The following is a 13,272-nucleotide window of genomic DNA, read 5'->3' as shown; positions in this document are numbered from 1 at the left end:
ACATATACACACTAACAAACGTAGTAAGGTAGATAGCTAGGGGGAAGCAGCCGCAAGGCACAGGGATATTAGCTCGGTGCTTTGTGACAGCCTGGAGGGGTGGGATGGGGAGAGTGGGAGGGAGGGAGACGCAAGAGGGAAGACATATGGGAACATATGTATATGTATAACTGATTCACTTTGTTATAAAGCAGAAACTAACACACCATTGTAAAGCAATTATACTCCAATAAAGGTGTTTAAAAAAAAAAAAAGGGGGGACACTGGAGAACCATCTCCTTTCCAGAAAGAAGCAATAGGTATTGATGCTGGTGGCTCGGCTGTAATTTCCTATTTAATCTCTTCCCTTCCCTGACAAACGTTTTGCCTTTTTGTTCCAATAGACTGAGGCCAATCAGCACACGCTTTGCTCCATTTGCTTGTAACTTCAGAACTGACTTTTCATCGGTTCTTCACGAGATAATGTCCCTGTTTGCTATACAACCCCTCTTGAGTCTGAACTCTGTCATATCATGCCCCCTTAGGAACTGCTTCTTGCCTCTGTCCTGTCTCCTTTCCATGATGTTTCAGCATCTGGAAAATGCCTGTGTCTTTGCACTCATATAGAGGAAATGCCAGTGTGATATTTCTGCTCCATTTATATAGAGAAATTAGGTCTTGCCCCTCAGTGTGCCTTTAACTAGAACACAGATGCATCTGCAGAACACGCCTTGGCTCTCGTCTCTCGGCTTCCACTCAATGCACCCACTGAAAACCTGCATTAACACAGTCCAAGCAGCAGGGCCAAGGGGCTGATGATTCACCCTTTGAGTCCTTCTACCTACATCCTTCAATTAACCCTCTGGCCACTGCTAGCTCCTCAATCCTCAGAATTCTCCCTGGGCAAAAGTGAATTGTGAGTAAAAACATACCAGACTGCTTGCAAAATGCTCCAGTGAGGTTAACTACATCCTAGGAAATGGGTCACTCTAGTGACTGTCAGGCTGTTCTTCTGCCTGCCATGCCCAGTTTCCCCTTCTGACTCCAACCCCTGGTAGAATTGCCTAGACCAGGGGGCATCCGTGGGTGGAGTAGGCTGGGCCGATTGGTCGGATCTTTAAACTTTCATTTAAGAGGCCGAGAAACTATAATGTATTTGGCGATGGGCACTTGAGGTGAAAATTCATAAGGAGTTGGGGCTGGCGTTCATGCAGTGATCACCCAACCCAACATTTAGACGGAGATGGAACGCTATTAAAATCCAAGAAAGCTAATCGGTCAGGAGACAGAGGATTTGGGAGCCAACATACAGAGAGAAGAGAAGCACCCTAAGCAGCTGCAGAAGATATAGAGGCTGGCCCCCCATCCTGTCCCCCGGTCCTGGTCCCGCTCACCCTTCACTGACTCGCCAGCCTGCCGTGGCTTGTCTGAGGCTCCCAAGTGAAGCCTTTCAATAATTCTTCCCCCAACCATCATTTTTTAAATTTGCAGTAGTTTGAGTGGGTGTCTGTTCTTGCAATAAAATGACTCCTAACTACAATAATTGTCATAGCATTTCAAAAAGTATTTTTATTCCTTGCTTCGGAGTGAGGGTGGGATGGGATCTGTGTCTAGGTGGAGGTAAGCCTGCCTAAGGGCAAATCTGGTCCTGACTTCCCTGCCTAGGATCCATCAGAAGCTCTAGCTCTCCTGCTCTCCAACCACAAGATCAGGGAAGCCAACCAAAGACCCCCGCTCCCTCCGTGACCCATGCCTTTGCCCTCATTGTGCTGTCTACCCCTGTCCTCACGCTCCTTTCTCCTGGCTCCTGCCTGTTCATCCTGACAGAGGCAGCTCCAGCCCCCCCTCCTCCAGTGGTCCTCCTCTGTACACCTTGTCACCCTGCATTGCCTGCTATTAGGCAATAGGTCCGCCGCACTGCCATTAGCTGGTTCCTTGCCCCTCCTTCCCCCTCTTCAAGGAGAGGAAGCATCCTGGTCACAATGATGCCCACAGGTCCTGACACAGTGCCTGGAACCTTGATAAATGAGGTGAGCACACCTTTGCCTTCCCAGCACCTCCTGAAGCAATTAGCAGCTCTTTGGTTCCAATGAGCAGGTATTGCGACGTCACCCAAATAGAAAGAGGGTGTGCCTCGCAAAACATAGGGTGACATTTGCCATCACTTAATTAGAGGCACTATATATCTCTTGCTAGAGGTACCAATTAGAGAGTTTTAAATGCAAATCCCATGTGTGTGACTCACATATGCAAAGATTCACAGAGGATGAGGGTTACATTATACCGTGTTAATTGGGTTGAAAAAGCATTTGAAGAAAAGATGGCTGATGGGTGCTTTCAGTGAGGGTGGACCAGTGCTCTCCTTCCCTTCCTTCCTCCTTTCCTTCTATCCATCTATCCATACATTTATCCACCTTTCCTATTTTTTTCTTCCCTCCCATCTGTCATTTTCCATCCATAAATACTCAATTGTTTAGAGTATGGGTTCTCTCAAAGTCATTAAATTGCCCCAGCCTGGGGATGAACCATATACCATTATCCCATTGGGTACTGGCACGTGGGCAAGGAGAAAGGCTAGCAAGAACTGTGCACTGGGGAATTGCGTAATCTCACAAAAGTGTGATTTTTCAGTTGTCTCTGCACAAGCCATCCAGATAAAGCCAATTTCCCGAAGCTTGCCCTAAGACAGACCCTGAGATTAGGTGTAAGTGGTACCGGGCTTAATGTCATAGTTCTGACACTATGTAACCAACAGGGTATTTTAGTCAAGTATCAATCTTCCCAGACCTCTGCTCACTCTCCTTTAGAAAATGGAGGTAATACCAACCCCGCAGGGTTACTGGGAGGAAGATGAAATGAGACACTAAGTCAGAGCTGACTCACTGGTGATGAGCACCTTAAATGTCCCCAGTAAAGGCCCTTTGATTCTGAATCTCAACACCCACAGCCTCGGTGAGGACCCCCATGGGACCCAGCCTGCCCCATATAGACATGCCCAAGTTACCCAATAAATCTACTGGTGGGCGGGGAAGATTAGATTAAGACTGTGAAGAAGATTCGGAGCCATTCAGGAAAAAATCTTTTAGAGTAGGAAGAGGGGAGAAAAAGACTGTGATGGTTTAATGCTCCCATTCAATTACTAGAGCCAACACACTTTTCCACACAAAATGTCTTACCTACTGAACAACCTTACTGGACTGAAGTGTGCACTAAATCGCCATACCTATAATTCCCCAAGATTGTTATTACTTCAATATCTCATCCTTCACTGCATTTAAAATATCTCTAACCCCTAAAACCGGCCCGTAACTTACTTTGTAATTGATGCTACTACATGTAATTGTCTACAACTCTTTCTGTAATCCACTGTTCAACCACGACCACTACATGACTCATCAGGAGCGGCCACTCCGGAGGGCCTACTATGTGCGGTCTCATTAAATCCTCCCCATCGCCCCTGTGGGAGGGTTGCATGGGCTCCACTTCATGGATGAGGTTATGGAGGTTCAGGGAGTTTAAGGAAATCATACAAGGTCATGGTCCCTAATGGAAGGACTGAGGTTCCCACCCCACTGGGTCATTCCTCCCCCAACCAGAGGTCAATGCAGCAGCACATATTTGTTTCCATCCCCTGTGGGTCAAGCCTTGGACCAAGTGCCCTGAGGGGGCACAGAAGAGCCAAGACTGAACAGACCGGAGAACAGGCAGAGTTCTCCAGAGAAACAGAACCAATGGGAGACAGAGAGATTGAGACAGATAGAGCTAGATAGAGCTAGAGCTAGAGCTAGATAGAGATAGGATATATATATATATATATAGATAGATAGATAGATAGATAGATATAGAGAGAGAGAGAGACACATACATATAGATACGTGTGTGTGTGTGTGTGTGTGTAAAGGAATTGGCCTACACAATTGCAAGGGCTGGCAAGTCTGAAATTCATGTGGCAGGCCTGCAGGCTGGAAGCTCAAGTAGGAGTTAATGCTTCAGTCTTGAGGCAGAATTTCTTCTTTTCTGGGAAAACTCCATTTTTGCTCTTAAAGCCTTTCAACTGATTGGATGAGGCCCATCCACATTATTATTATTTTTTTTTTTGCGGTACGCGGGCCTCTCACTGCTGTGGCCTCTCCCGTTGCGGAGCACAGGCTCTGGACGCGCAGGCTCAGCGGCCATGGCTCACGGGCCCAGCCGCTCCACGGCATGTGGGATCTTCCCGGACCCGGGCACGAACCCGTGTCCCCTGCATCGGCAGGCGGACTCTCAACCACTGCGCCACCAGGGAAGCCCCCACCCACATTATTGAGGACCATCTCCTTTACTTAAAACAATTGCCTGTAGATGTTAACCACATGTCCAAAATGCCTTCACAGCAACACCTGGATGAGTGTTTCATTGAATAACTAGATACTATAGCCTAGCCAAATGGACACATAAAACTAAATATCACACTCACTGAAGAATCTTTTAAAATATTATATTCAAAATGAGTGAGAAGATTGGATGTGAAAGTGCAACTTCCTTTTAACCTCGGACAGAAACACACCAAATTCCTGTTTCTTTACTGGCAAACTAATAAATAAAACCTTTGTGGCTTTTGCTATCAACTTTGTTCTAGAAGGTAGTAAATGTGAGATACATTTTTATTGCAAATTCCATTTCATGTCTTAGATCCCAAGGTGTTCAGAACAACGAATGGCAATTATCCGGTTTACAGTATACTCACTGCAGAACGCTCACCTGTTTCTCAGTGCTTCAGAAAGAAAGCACTGGCAGGTCAATTTCACTTCTTATTTATGTGGATTGTTATCTGCATTTCTCCAGCTCTGGCTCCTTCCTGGGAAGTTGTAGGATAGCAGAGGTAGAGGATAGGCTAGAAAAGTCTGCCCTCTACCACCACCAAACACACAAAATCATCATAAAGCTGAAAGCCAAATGCCCTAGGTCACCCTCATAATCAACCCTGATCAGGGTATCAGACAAGGTGGTTCCATTTGTATTCACGTTGAATTATCTGCACTCCCACCTGCTCAGCTCAGCTCAGCTCCGCACCACTGACTCCGGAAAGCATTCTCTGACCCTCCCCTTCCTCTCCATCCCTAAAGACACCCCGCAGACTGAATTAGCTCTTTCCTTGTCCCACCATAGCCCCCTGCCTATCCTTAGCACATCAAGGACTAAACCGGGCTGTAAATATCCTTTTGTGTCTTTCCGCTACCAGATGGTGGGTAAAGATGCTGGGTCTTTCATGCCTGTATCTCTAGCCCTAGCACAACAGTTCTCAAAGTACGGCCCAGGAACCCTGAGGGGTCCCTGAGACCCTCTCTGAGGGGTTCACAAGGTGAAAACTATTTTCATGAAAGTACTAAGGTTGTATTTGCTGTCTTTGTCCTCATTCTCTCGGGAGGAGTTTTCCAGAGGCTGTATAAGAGGTATTACAACAGAGTCCAGAAAGAGTTCTGAGAATTCATCTGCCTTCTAATCAGCCAGGCACTTGCAAAAAGGTAAAACAAGGGCACTCTCCTCATTATTTTAAGATTTTGGATAATATAGTTATTTTTAATAAAAAGTGCTCTATTTTTATCAATACGTGATAGGTTTTTAAATTATTTTTAACTGAATTAATAAAGATATATATATATATATATATCACATTTTATTAGCTGTAATTACTAAGGAAATAAAGAGCAATAGGTAAAATCCACAAAAACCAAAGCTTGTGGGTTGTTAATGATATTTAAGAATGTTAAAATGTTCTGAGACCAAACAGTTTGCTGTATAACCTGGCAAAGGACTTAAAACATCGTACATACTACTCACGTAGGAATAAAGAGAAAAGGTGTGAGCAGAGGAACAGGGGAGAGTGAACAAAGAGACAGAGTTGAGGGAGGGAAAGAAAGGATGTCTAAAGTTGTCAAGGCCAGGCTCACATAATCAATTCTTAGATTCATCTTTGTTGGGGGAAAGTCCATCAACATGGTGACAAGATCAGTCCTTTCTCTCGTTCTGGTTGTGAAAGAAGAGCAACTGGTTGAATTAGTTTGCACATCACTTGTTGTAATGTCGTGTAGCTAATTTTTGCCATGCTGATTTTTCTGGAAAAAAGCAAGAGGAACTTCCTCTCTTGCTGTATGAACCTGAGCGTGTGCTGTCAAGAGAATAACTGTCTGAAATCACAGTCCTTATATCACTTGCAACCTGGTTGGAGACACCACCATAAAAAGACACAAACTCCATATACCATTCCTGCAAAAGGCATCAAAGGTTAAAAGCATCATGATGAATTTCTGAAATAAATCTGGACTCTGAATTTTCAGAGTGTTTGGGAGGCAACCATTGCATCTCAACAGAGAAATCATGATCTTAGCAATTTTAGAGGGTAACTCCACTGCTAAAGGTGTCAATTTTTCCTAAAGGTAAATAGAACAGGTCTTTGCAGCTGGAAGAGTCTCTCAATGCTTAAGGCATCCTTCTCAAAAGAAACTTTTGGGATCCCTGATCTGACAATTTCTAAGCAGTCTGGGGTCTGGCACGTGACAGGTGCCCAACAAATGTGATTAAAAGATCAATAAATGAATATGCTCTTACTGCTTTTGTCAATTATCTGCACAAAGACCCACGTAGCACTCTGCATGGAATCACTATTCCTCACCAATTATAAGTTCTCTTAACCAAGATATCTGGTTTGGACATATTTACTTCTGAATAACTTTGGTTGATCAAGAGAACGTTGGTTTCCACATACACCAACATTACTTCTGGGGATAACTGAACAAGGAAGAAATAAGGAAATAAAAACAAAGAGGATGTATGGACAGATAGGTAAAGGACATTGGCAGAAGATAAACACCAGCCTAGAACAGTTCAGCATGGAATGAGAATTCCATGGAATTCCATGGAATTGAGAAGGTCCCAGGAGGAAAGTAACTCTGACTCATGAAAACAGATTGTCACAGGACATTTGGTGGGGAACAAGATATACGTTATTATAGGTTACAAAACACACAAATGTATGAGCAATGAACTGATTTAGGGTTGGAAAAGTCTACAAGATTTTTATGAGCACAAAATGATGCATGGACTTAATTGTGCAGAGCTCATGATAGTGAATTTCAGATGGGTATTGTGCTACTGATAGTGTATTATTTGGTTTGCTGCATATGAGTGAAAATGGAGATATTTATTAAAAATGTTATATGTTAATCCTCAATATCACTTTTGCATATCCTTTTTTAAAAATGAGGATTGAATTTCTCAAAAGTGATGGCTGCTCCCATTGTGTGTTTCCAAGAACTCAATCCACTTCACACAGGGCACGGGCAAGACCTCCCCTGCTGCCCTGCTGGCAACTGGTAGGGTTAATATGGCCCTTGTCCTTTCTGATGTCAGCAAGGTCTACTGGTCCAGGTCCTCCAAGAAGCCGATACCAAGACCCAAGATGGGATTAAATGTGCAAGAATTTTATGAGAGAAAATGCAGATTCGACCTTGGTGCAAATGTAATCCCAGTGCAGGGAAAAGAAAGAAAAGGTTGGGTGGAAGTGTCTCATACCATCATGCAGTCTACGTGTGACTCTACAAAGCCGAAGCCCTAGGGCCTCCTCAAGCCCAAGTCAGCAGTCAGAACAACCCCATGTCTCCCAGGAGTCTTAGCGTCCCCCAGTATCCCCACACTCCACAGGAATAGCCCGTGGAAGGCATGGCCTCAGAGCCCAGGTATTTTAATTCCCAGCCCCTAATTTTGGGAGAAAGGAAGGGCAAGGATGTTCAGCTTTTGAATCCGAGTTACCTGCTCATTTCTTACAGATGAGTCCCTGACCAGGTATAATCTACTATCCCCATTCAGATGTTCAGGAAGCCCTCCCCTCTGGCTGACACTTGGGAACAGAGGCAACTTTTGATTTCCTTCCCACACTTGCTCCTCACGTAAGGGGCACCATCTCAGAAAATGGCACCATTACTGATGCTCAAGCAAAAACCCCAGGAGAGGCTTGATCCCTACCTTTTCCTAACCAGCAATCCTCTCACACCCACACATAGTCCATCACAGGTTCTGCCATTTCTACACCAACACAGTAGAATGTGGAAGACCTCTTCCTTCTATTTGGCAAGATCCTATGCCCAGCCAATATTATTCCTTGCCTGAACCTCTGCAAGAACTCTCAACTTTATCTTTGTGTTTTCACTCTTCTCCCCTACAATCCCTTTTCCACAGAGCTTCTGGAGCGACGGTTTCAAAGAGAAAACCTGATCATGAAGCCAGCCATGGCCATTTCTGCTTAGACCCTCTCAAATCTGCCCATCTCATTTGAAATAAAATTCAAATTTCTTCCCATGGTCTATGAGGCCCAGTCCTGACTCATCCCGCATCACTTTTCCTCCCCCACAATACACCAGCCACACTGGTTTCCTTTTTATTCCTCAAATTCACCAAGCCGAGTCCTACCTGGGGTGCTTGCACTAGCTGTTCCCACTGTGTGGAATGGCTTCCCCCAACAGCATGACTAGCTGCTTCCCATAACTCTGCCCTCAGCTCAGACCTCAAAGAGCCCTTTCCTGAAGACCTCATCTCAACTGTCTCTCCCTGCCCCCATAACCCACTCTTTAATCATTCTATCACAGGGATCACACCTTCTGTAAGACTTGACTCTGTGATTGTCTGTCTGGCCCCTGTGGAATGGATGCCCTGTTTTGTCCATCACTGTTTCCCCAGAGTTGAGACAGTGTCTGGCCCACTATAGGCTCTGATAAATACATGCCCAGTCAGTGAATAAACTGGCACCCATCATGACTGTCAGTGAGGTCAGGGAAGTGTCTTTCTGACATGGGGCCCCCTCTTGTCGAGCACCTTCCTGGCTCAGCTCAGCTCCCTCCGGAAGCCCCATTCCTCACACGGTGTTCTCTTCCACCTCCCTGGCTGATATCACAGCCCTCTGATCGCCCTCCCCATGGCACCCCAGGCATCCACCATCACCCTCCATTGGTGGATGATACTCAGACTCTTTCTATCTCAAGCCTCTCATTTTCATCCAAAGAGAATCTGAGAACTCCAAAGGCCTTTTAACCTCCAAAGAATGAGGCTCTCAGAGAAGGAATTCAGGGGCAAGGTGATGATTTTGAGAATGACTTCTCTGATTCACCTGTGCCATGATTTCCGTTTTTTTTTTTTGTTTTGTTTTGTTTTTTTTTGCGGTACGCGGGCCTCTCACTGTTGTGGCCTCTCCCGTTGCGGAGCACAGGCTCCGGACGCGCAGGCTTAGCGGCCATGGTTCACAGGCCCAGCCGCTCCGCAGCATGTGGGATCTTCCCGGACCGGAGCACGAACCCGTGTCCCCTGCATCGGCAGGCGGACTCTCAACCACTGCGCCACCAGGGTGGCCCGTGATTTCCTTTTTAAACACGACCCCTAAATATACACAGGTACACCCAGCCCTCATAGCTCTTTCCACAGCACCCACTGCCTGAGCTGGGCAGAATGCCGAAGCTCCAAGCTCCAGCCACATTCCCGCCACAGGTAGGCGGCTCCAGCCCTGAGGAGTGACATGATCACAGGCAGAGCATCCCCATGCTTTTGCATAGGGTGACGTGTTTTTAAGTGCCTGGCAGCCCCTTGTCTTCCCTGTGCCAGCGGGTGCATCTGCTCCTCCACCCCTACATTTTTGTGTGTGTGTGTGTGGTGCGCGGGCCTCTCCCGTTGCGGAGCACAGGCTCCGGACGCGCAGGCCCAGCGGCCATGGCTCATGGGCCCAGCCGCTCCGCGGCACGTGGGATCCCCCCGGACCGGGGCAAGAACCCGTGTCCCCTGCAACGGCAGGCGGACTCTCAACCCCTGCGCCACCAGAGAAGCCCCGCCCCTACGTCTTTATAAGGCAGCCTCCATCTACACAGTGTGAGCGACAGGGTCCAGAAATGGAGCTGAGAGGGGTCATGTAGGTTACAAGGTGCCAGGATCCCCCCTCCCCTCTCAACAGTAGAGGCCGAAACCCCATCTCTTCCTCTACAGGAGTTTAGCAAAAGCCCCACATCATGCCTTGGCATGCAATTCTGAAATCCTCATAAACCAACCTCTCAGAGACGCCACATACACCAGGAAGGCACCCAAGCTCCAAAGCCCATGTGGCTCCAGTCACAGGTGGATCAGGCTTCCTTTGGGAATGTTTGAGCTGGAGTTCGTGCGTGTGGGGACACTCCTTGGCTCCAGAGCATGTCCCCAGGGTTTGTACCTACCAGGCTCTCTTTCGGTATCTGCTGCATTCATGAAGCATTTATGTCTTGGATATGTAGATTGCCTCCAACTCCACTAAGCATGGAGTGGGAGAAAATGGGATTTCCTACAGCACAAGGGAAGGGAACTAGCTATGAAGCGTAGCTTTATGATACGGGGGCTGCTTCATCCTGGGGGTTGAAAGAGAGAGTAGATTCAACCCCCTGGAAACAACTTTCAACATAGTTTCCACCCACACATCCATCTGGACTAATGGAATGTGAACACTGATTGCCCATGTACATGGTGGAAGCCACAAGTAACAGTTTCATTCCACAAAGATTTATTTAATGAGTAACTACTGTATGTGGGAGGGACAATGGAGGTACAGCACTAAGTAAGTACACTGGTAATTAAATTGGCATCTGTGCTGAGAAGGAGAAATACAAGATCCCATGAGGATACATGTCAAGACCTTTTGAGGTTGTTGGAGGGCCCACTCTTCAAAAGGGACAGGTGAGGGCTTCCCTGGCGGCGCAGTGGTTGGGAGTCCGCCTGCCAATGCAGGGGACACGGGTTCGTGCCCCGGTCCGGGAAGATCCCACATGCCACGGAGCGGCTGGGCCCGTGAGCCATGGCCGCTGAGCCTGCGCGTCCGGAGCCTGTGCTCCACAACGGTGAGAGGCTTAGGAACATAAGGGCAGCTTCTGCTTGGAGAAGCTCCCAATAACATAAGAAAATGAAAACAGGATTCAGAATTCTCACTGTGTGATTGGGTAGCTCAGATGTAATTTTGTAGTAACTTCAGAGGAAGGGGAGGTCAATAATGACCTTCAGGAGGTGAGGGCTGGACCTCAGCTGGGTCCTGCGATGATGAGCTGGGTAGACAGAGTGGTGAGGGAAGGGGAAGACCCTGGATATCTACCTCCATGGCTCCCTTCTCTCTCATCCATTAATTCATCTTTTACCGTATTTATTGTATATAACGTCCCTCACAGAAAAGTCTCCTGTGTGTCTGCTTTCCAGCCCCACTACCTAGGCCAAACCGCTACCTAGGCATCCTCCCTACTGAAGGCAGAGTGGCCTGTAAAATGCAGGTTGGACCACCCCACTCCCTGCTCCCCTCCTTCTAAGAGCCCCCGTCGCCCTGTAAATAAAGGTCACACTCCCTAGCCTGGCACACAGGCTTCTCATTCTATAATCTCCATGTGCCTCTGACCTCTGCTCATTGCTTAGCCCCCTGGACGCCTTGAGCTAATTCCCATTTCCTGGGTGTAGCCTGCTCTCTCTCCAGCCCTGCCTGTAGCCCAGAGCTTCTCTCCCACCAATTCCTAGGGTCTCTGGGGGATCCATCACTCTTCCTTCATGACCTTATTTCATGGACCAAGGGTATCCCCAAACCCCACACTTTCCTACTGCAACCACTCATGTATCTCTTCCACACACACTTAAGCAAACGCTCCTGAAGCTATTCACATCTGTAAATGATTGTCCCCTAGAAGTCTACTGCTCCATTGATCTTCTGAGGCCAAGCCACTAAGTGTTGCCCAAGCGTTTACTGAGCACCTGCTGTGTTTCCAGGCCCATGTCGACCACCAAGAGAGGCACAGGGGCAGGCATGGGTCTTGCACTGATCACAATCTAATGTCAAATGACATCACCGCCAGCAAGGAAGCCCTTTCTAAGAAGGTGCAGGAGCTGCCATGTACAACTAGGTCCATGTTGTATGTTTGACTCTGCTGTTGCCATTCTTGGGTTGTTGTTGTCCGTGTTTTCCATGGGTTGAGCACCTATCCTACGTGCCAGGAACGGTACCAGGCTGTGGCAGGCAGGGTTCCCTGGGAAGCAGATTCTAAGACAGAGTTTACTGTGCAGGGTATTTCATCAGCAGTGGCCTTGGGGTCACAGCTGTGGAAGAGAAGGGATGGAAGCAGGAATGGCAGAGGGAGAACTGATGCAGGCTCAGTGACCCACCAGCGATGCTCTAGAGCTTGAATGGCCCTTTCTGCGTTATCCGGGGTTGAGCTGAGATGCGCAGGCCTTTAGGCTCTTGCATTCATCAATCACTGGATGAGGGCCCCTGAGAGGGATTTAACTTTGGCCAATATGACTCTTCACAGCTGAGGCAGGGCCTGAAGGGGCTGACAGCTGGAAGCTGTTTCTGCCAAGCGTTCTCCCAGCAGCTGGGGCACATCGTGGGGTTCACTACACAGCTGCTTTCCATATCTTACTTTGGAAAATCACAACAGCCTGAGAGGTAGATGTCATCTCCATTTCACAGATGAGAAACAGAGGCACAGAGAGAGTATCCCGCGACTAAAGTTCTACAGGTGGATTTGAACTCAGTTCTGATTTCACAGCTTATACCTGTGTCACTGTGTTCATTCCTCCCAAGCAAGTGGGTAGGGGCTCAAAGTGCCCCCTCTCCTACATCTTGGGCTTACAATAGACCAGAAGGACCTCCTCTTCCCTGAAATAACCAGGAGGATGCAGGCAGAAGCACCACTGTCGGATCAGTCTGGGCACAAGTGGACTGGACCACTATGTCTACTCACCTGTACCTCTGTTGCTGGGACTGGGTAGCATTTTAAGCCACATTCAGGACCCCAGGAGATTGTACCAAGTCTAGGACTCATGGATGAGATTAACTTAAATAAAAATACAGGAAGCCCAGTTAATTTTGAATTTCAGATAGACAACAAATGATTAATTTAGTATCAGTAGGTCCATGCAATCTCTGGGACATACTTCTGCTAAAAGGTCGTTTGCTGCTTATCTGACATTAAATTAACTGGGCGTCTGGTATTTTATCTGTCAAGCTTTCTCATGGGTGAGGTGGAAGTCGTGTTTCCTTATCCTCAAGATGATCCCGGTGACACGAAAGTTTCCTCAGACCAAGCTCTCTCCCAGTCTGCAATCCACTTTCCTGCACCCAAAGTTTTTCATTGCACACTTAACGTGAATGCACCCCGGGAGAGGGGACCCATGAGCTGCATTTATTCACCCTCGAGGTATTACTGAGAGCAGGTTTTGGGGAATACACACAAAATAACACAGATGGGGAAGAGGGATGCCAGGACAGGGCATCAC

At 47.4% G+C, this 13,272-nt stretch overlaps 1 protein-coding gene across 3 annotated transcripts in view; it reads right to left on the bottom strand.

Moving 5' to 3' along the window:
* Positions 1–13,272, bottom strand: part of CLSTN2 (calsyntenin 2) — a 645,262-nt gene that overhangs the window by 418,307 nt on the left and 213,683 nt on the right. The window contains exon 1 of one of the 3 annotated variants that reach the window (XM_032630817.1): positions 10,206–10,310. The exons of the other annotated variants lie outside the window; for them this stretch is intronic. Coding sequence (XP_032486708.1) covers positions 10,206–10,236 — 31 coding nt within the window. The 5' untranslated portion in view covers positions 10,237–10,310. Of the gene's footprint in view, positions 1–10,205; positions 10,311–13,272 lie in introns of those variants that run through there. 3 annotated transcript variants of the gene reach the window in all.

The sequence above is a fragment of the Phocoena sinus genome, chromosome 4 (genome assembly GCF_008692025.1).
Source record: "Phocoena sinus isolate mPhoSin1 chromosome 4, mPhoSin1.pri, whole genome shotgun sequence".
NCBI lineage: Eukaryota > Metazoa > Chordata > Mammalia > Artiodactyla > Phocoenidae > Phocoena > Phocoena sinus.
This window is presented reverse-complemented; position numbering and strand designations above follow the sequence as displayed.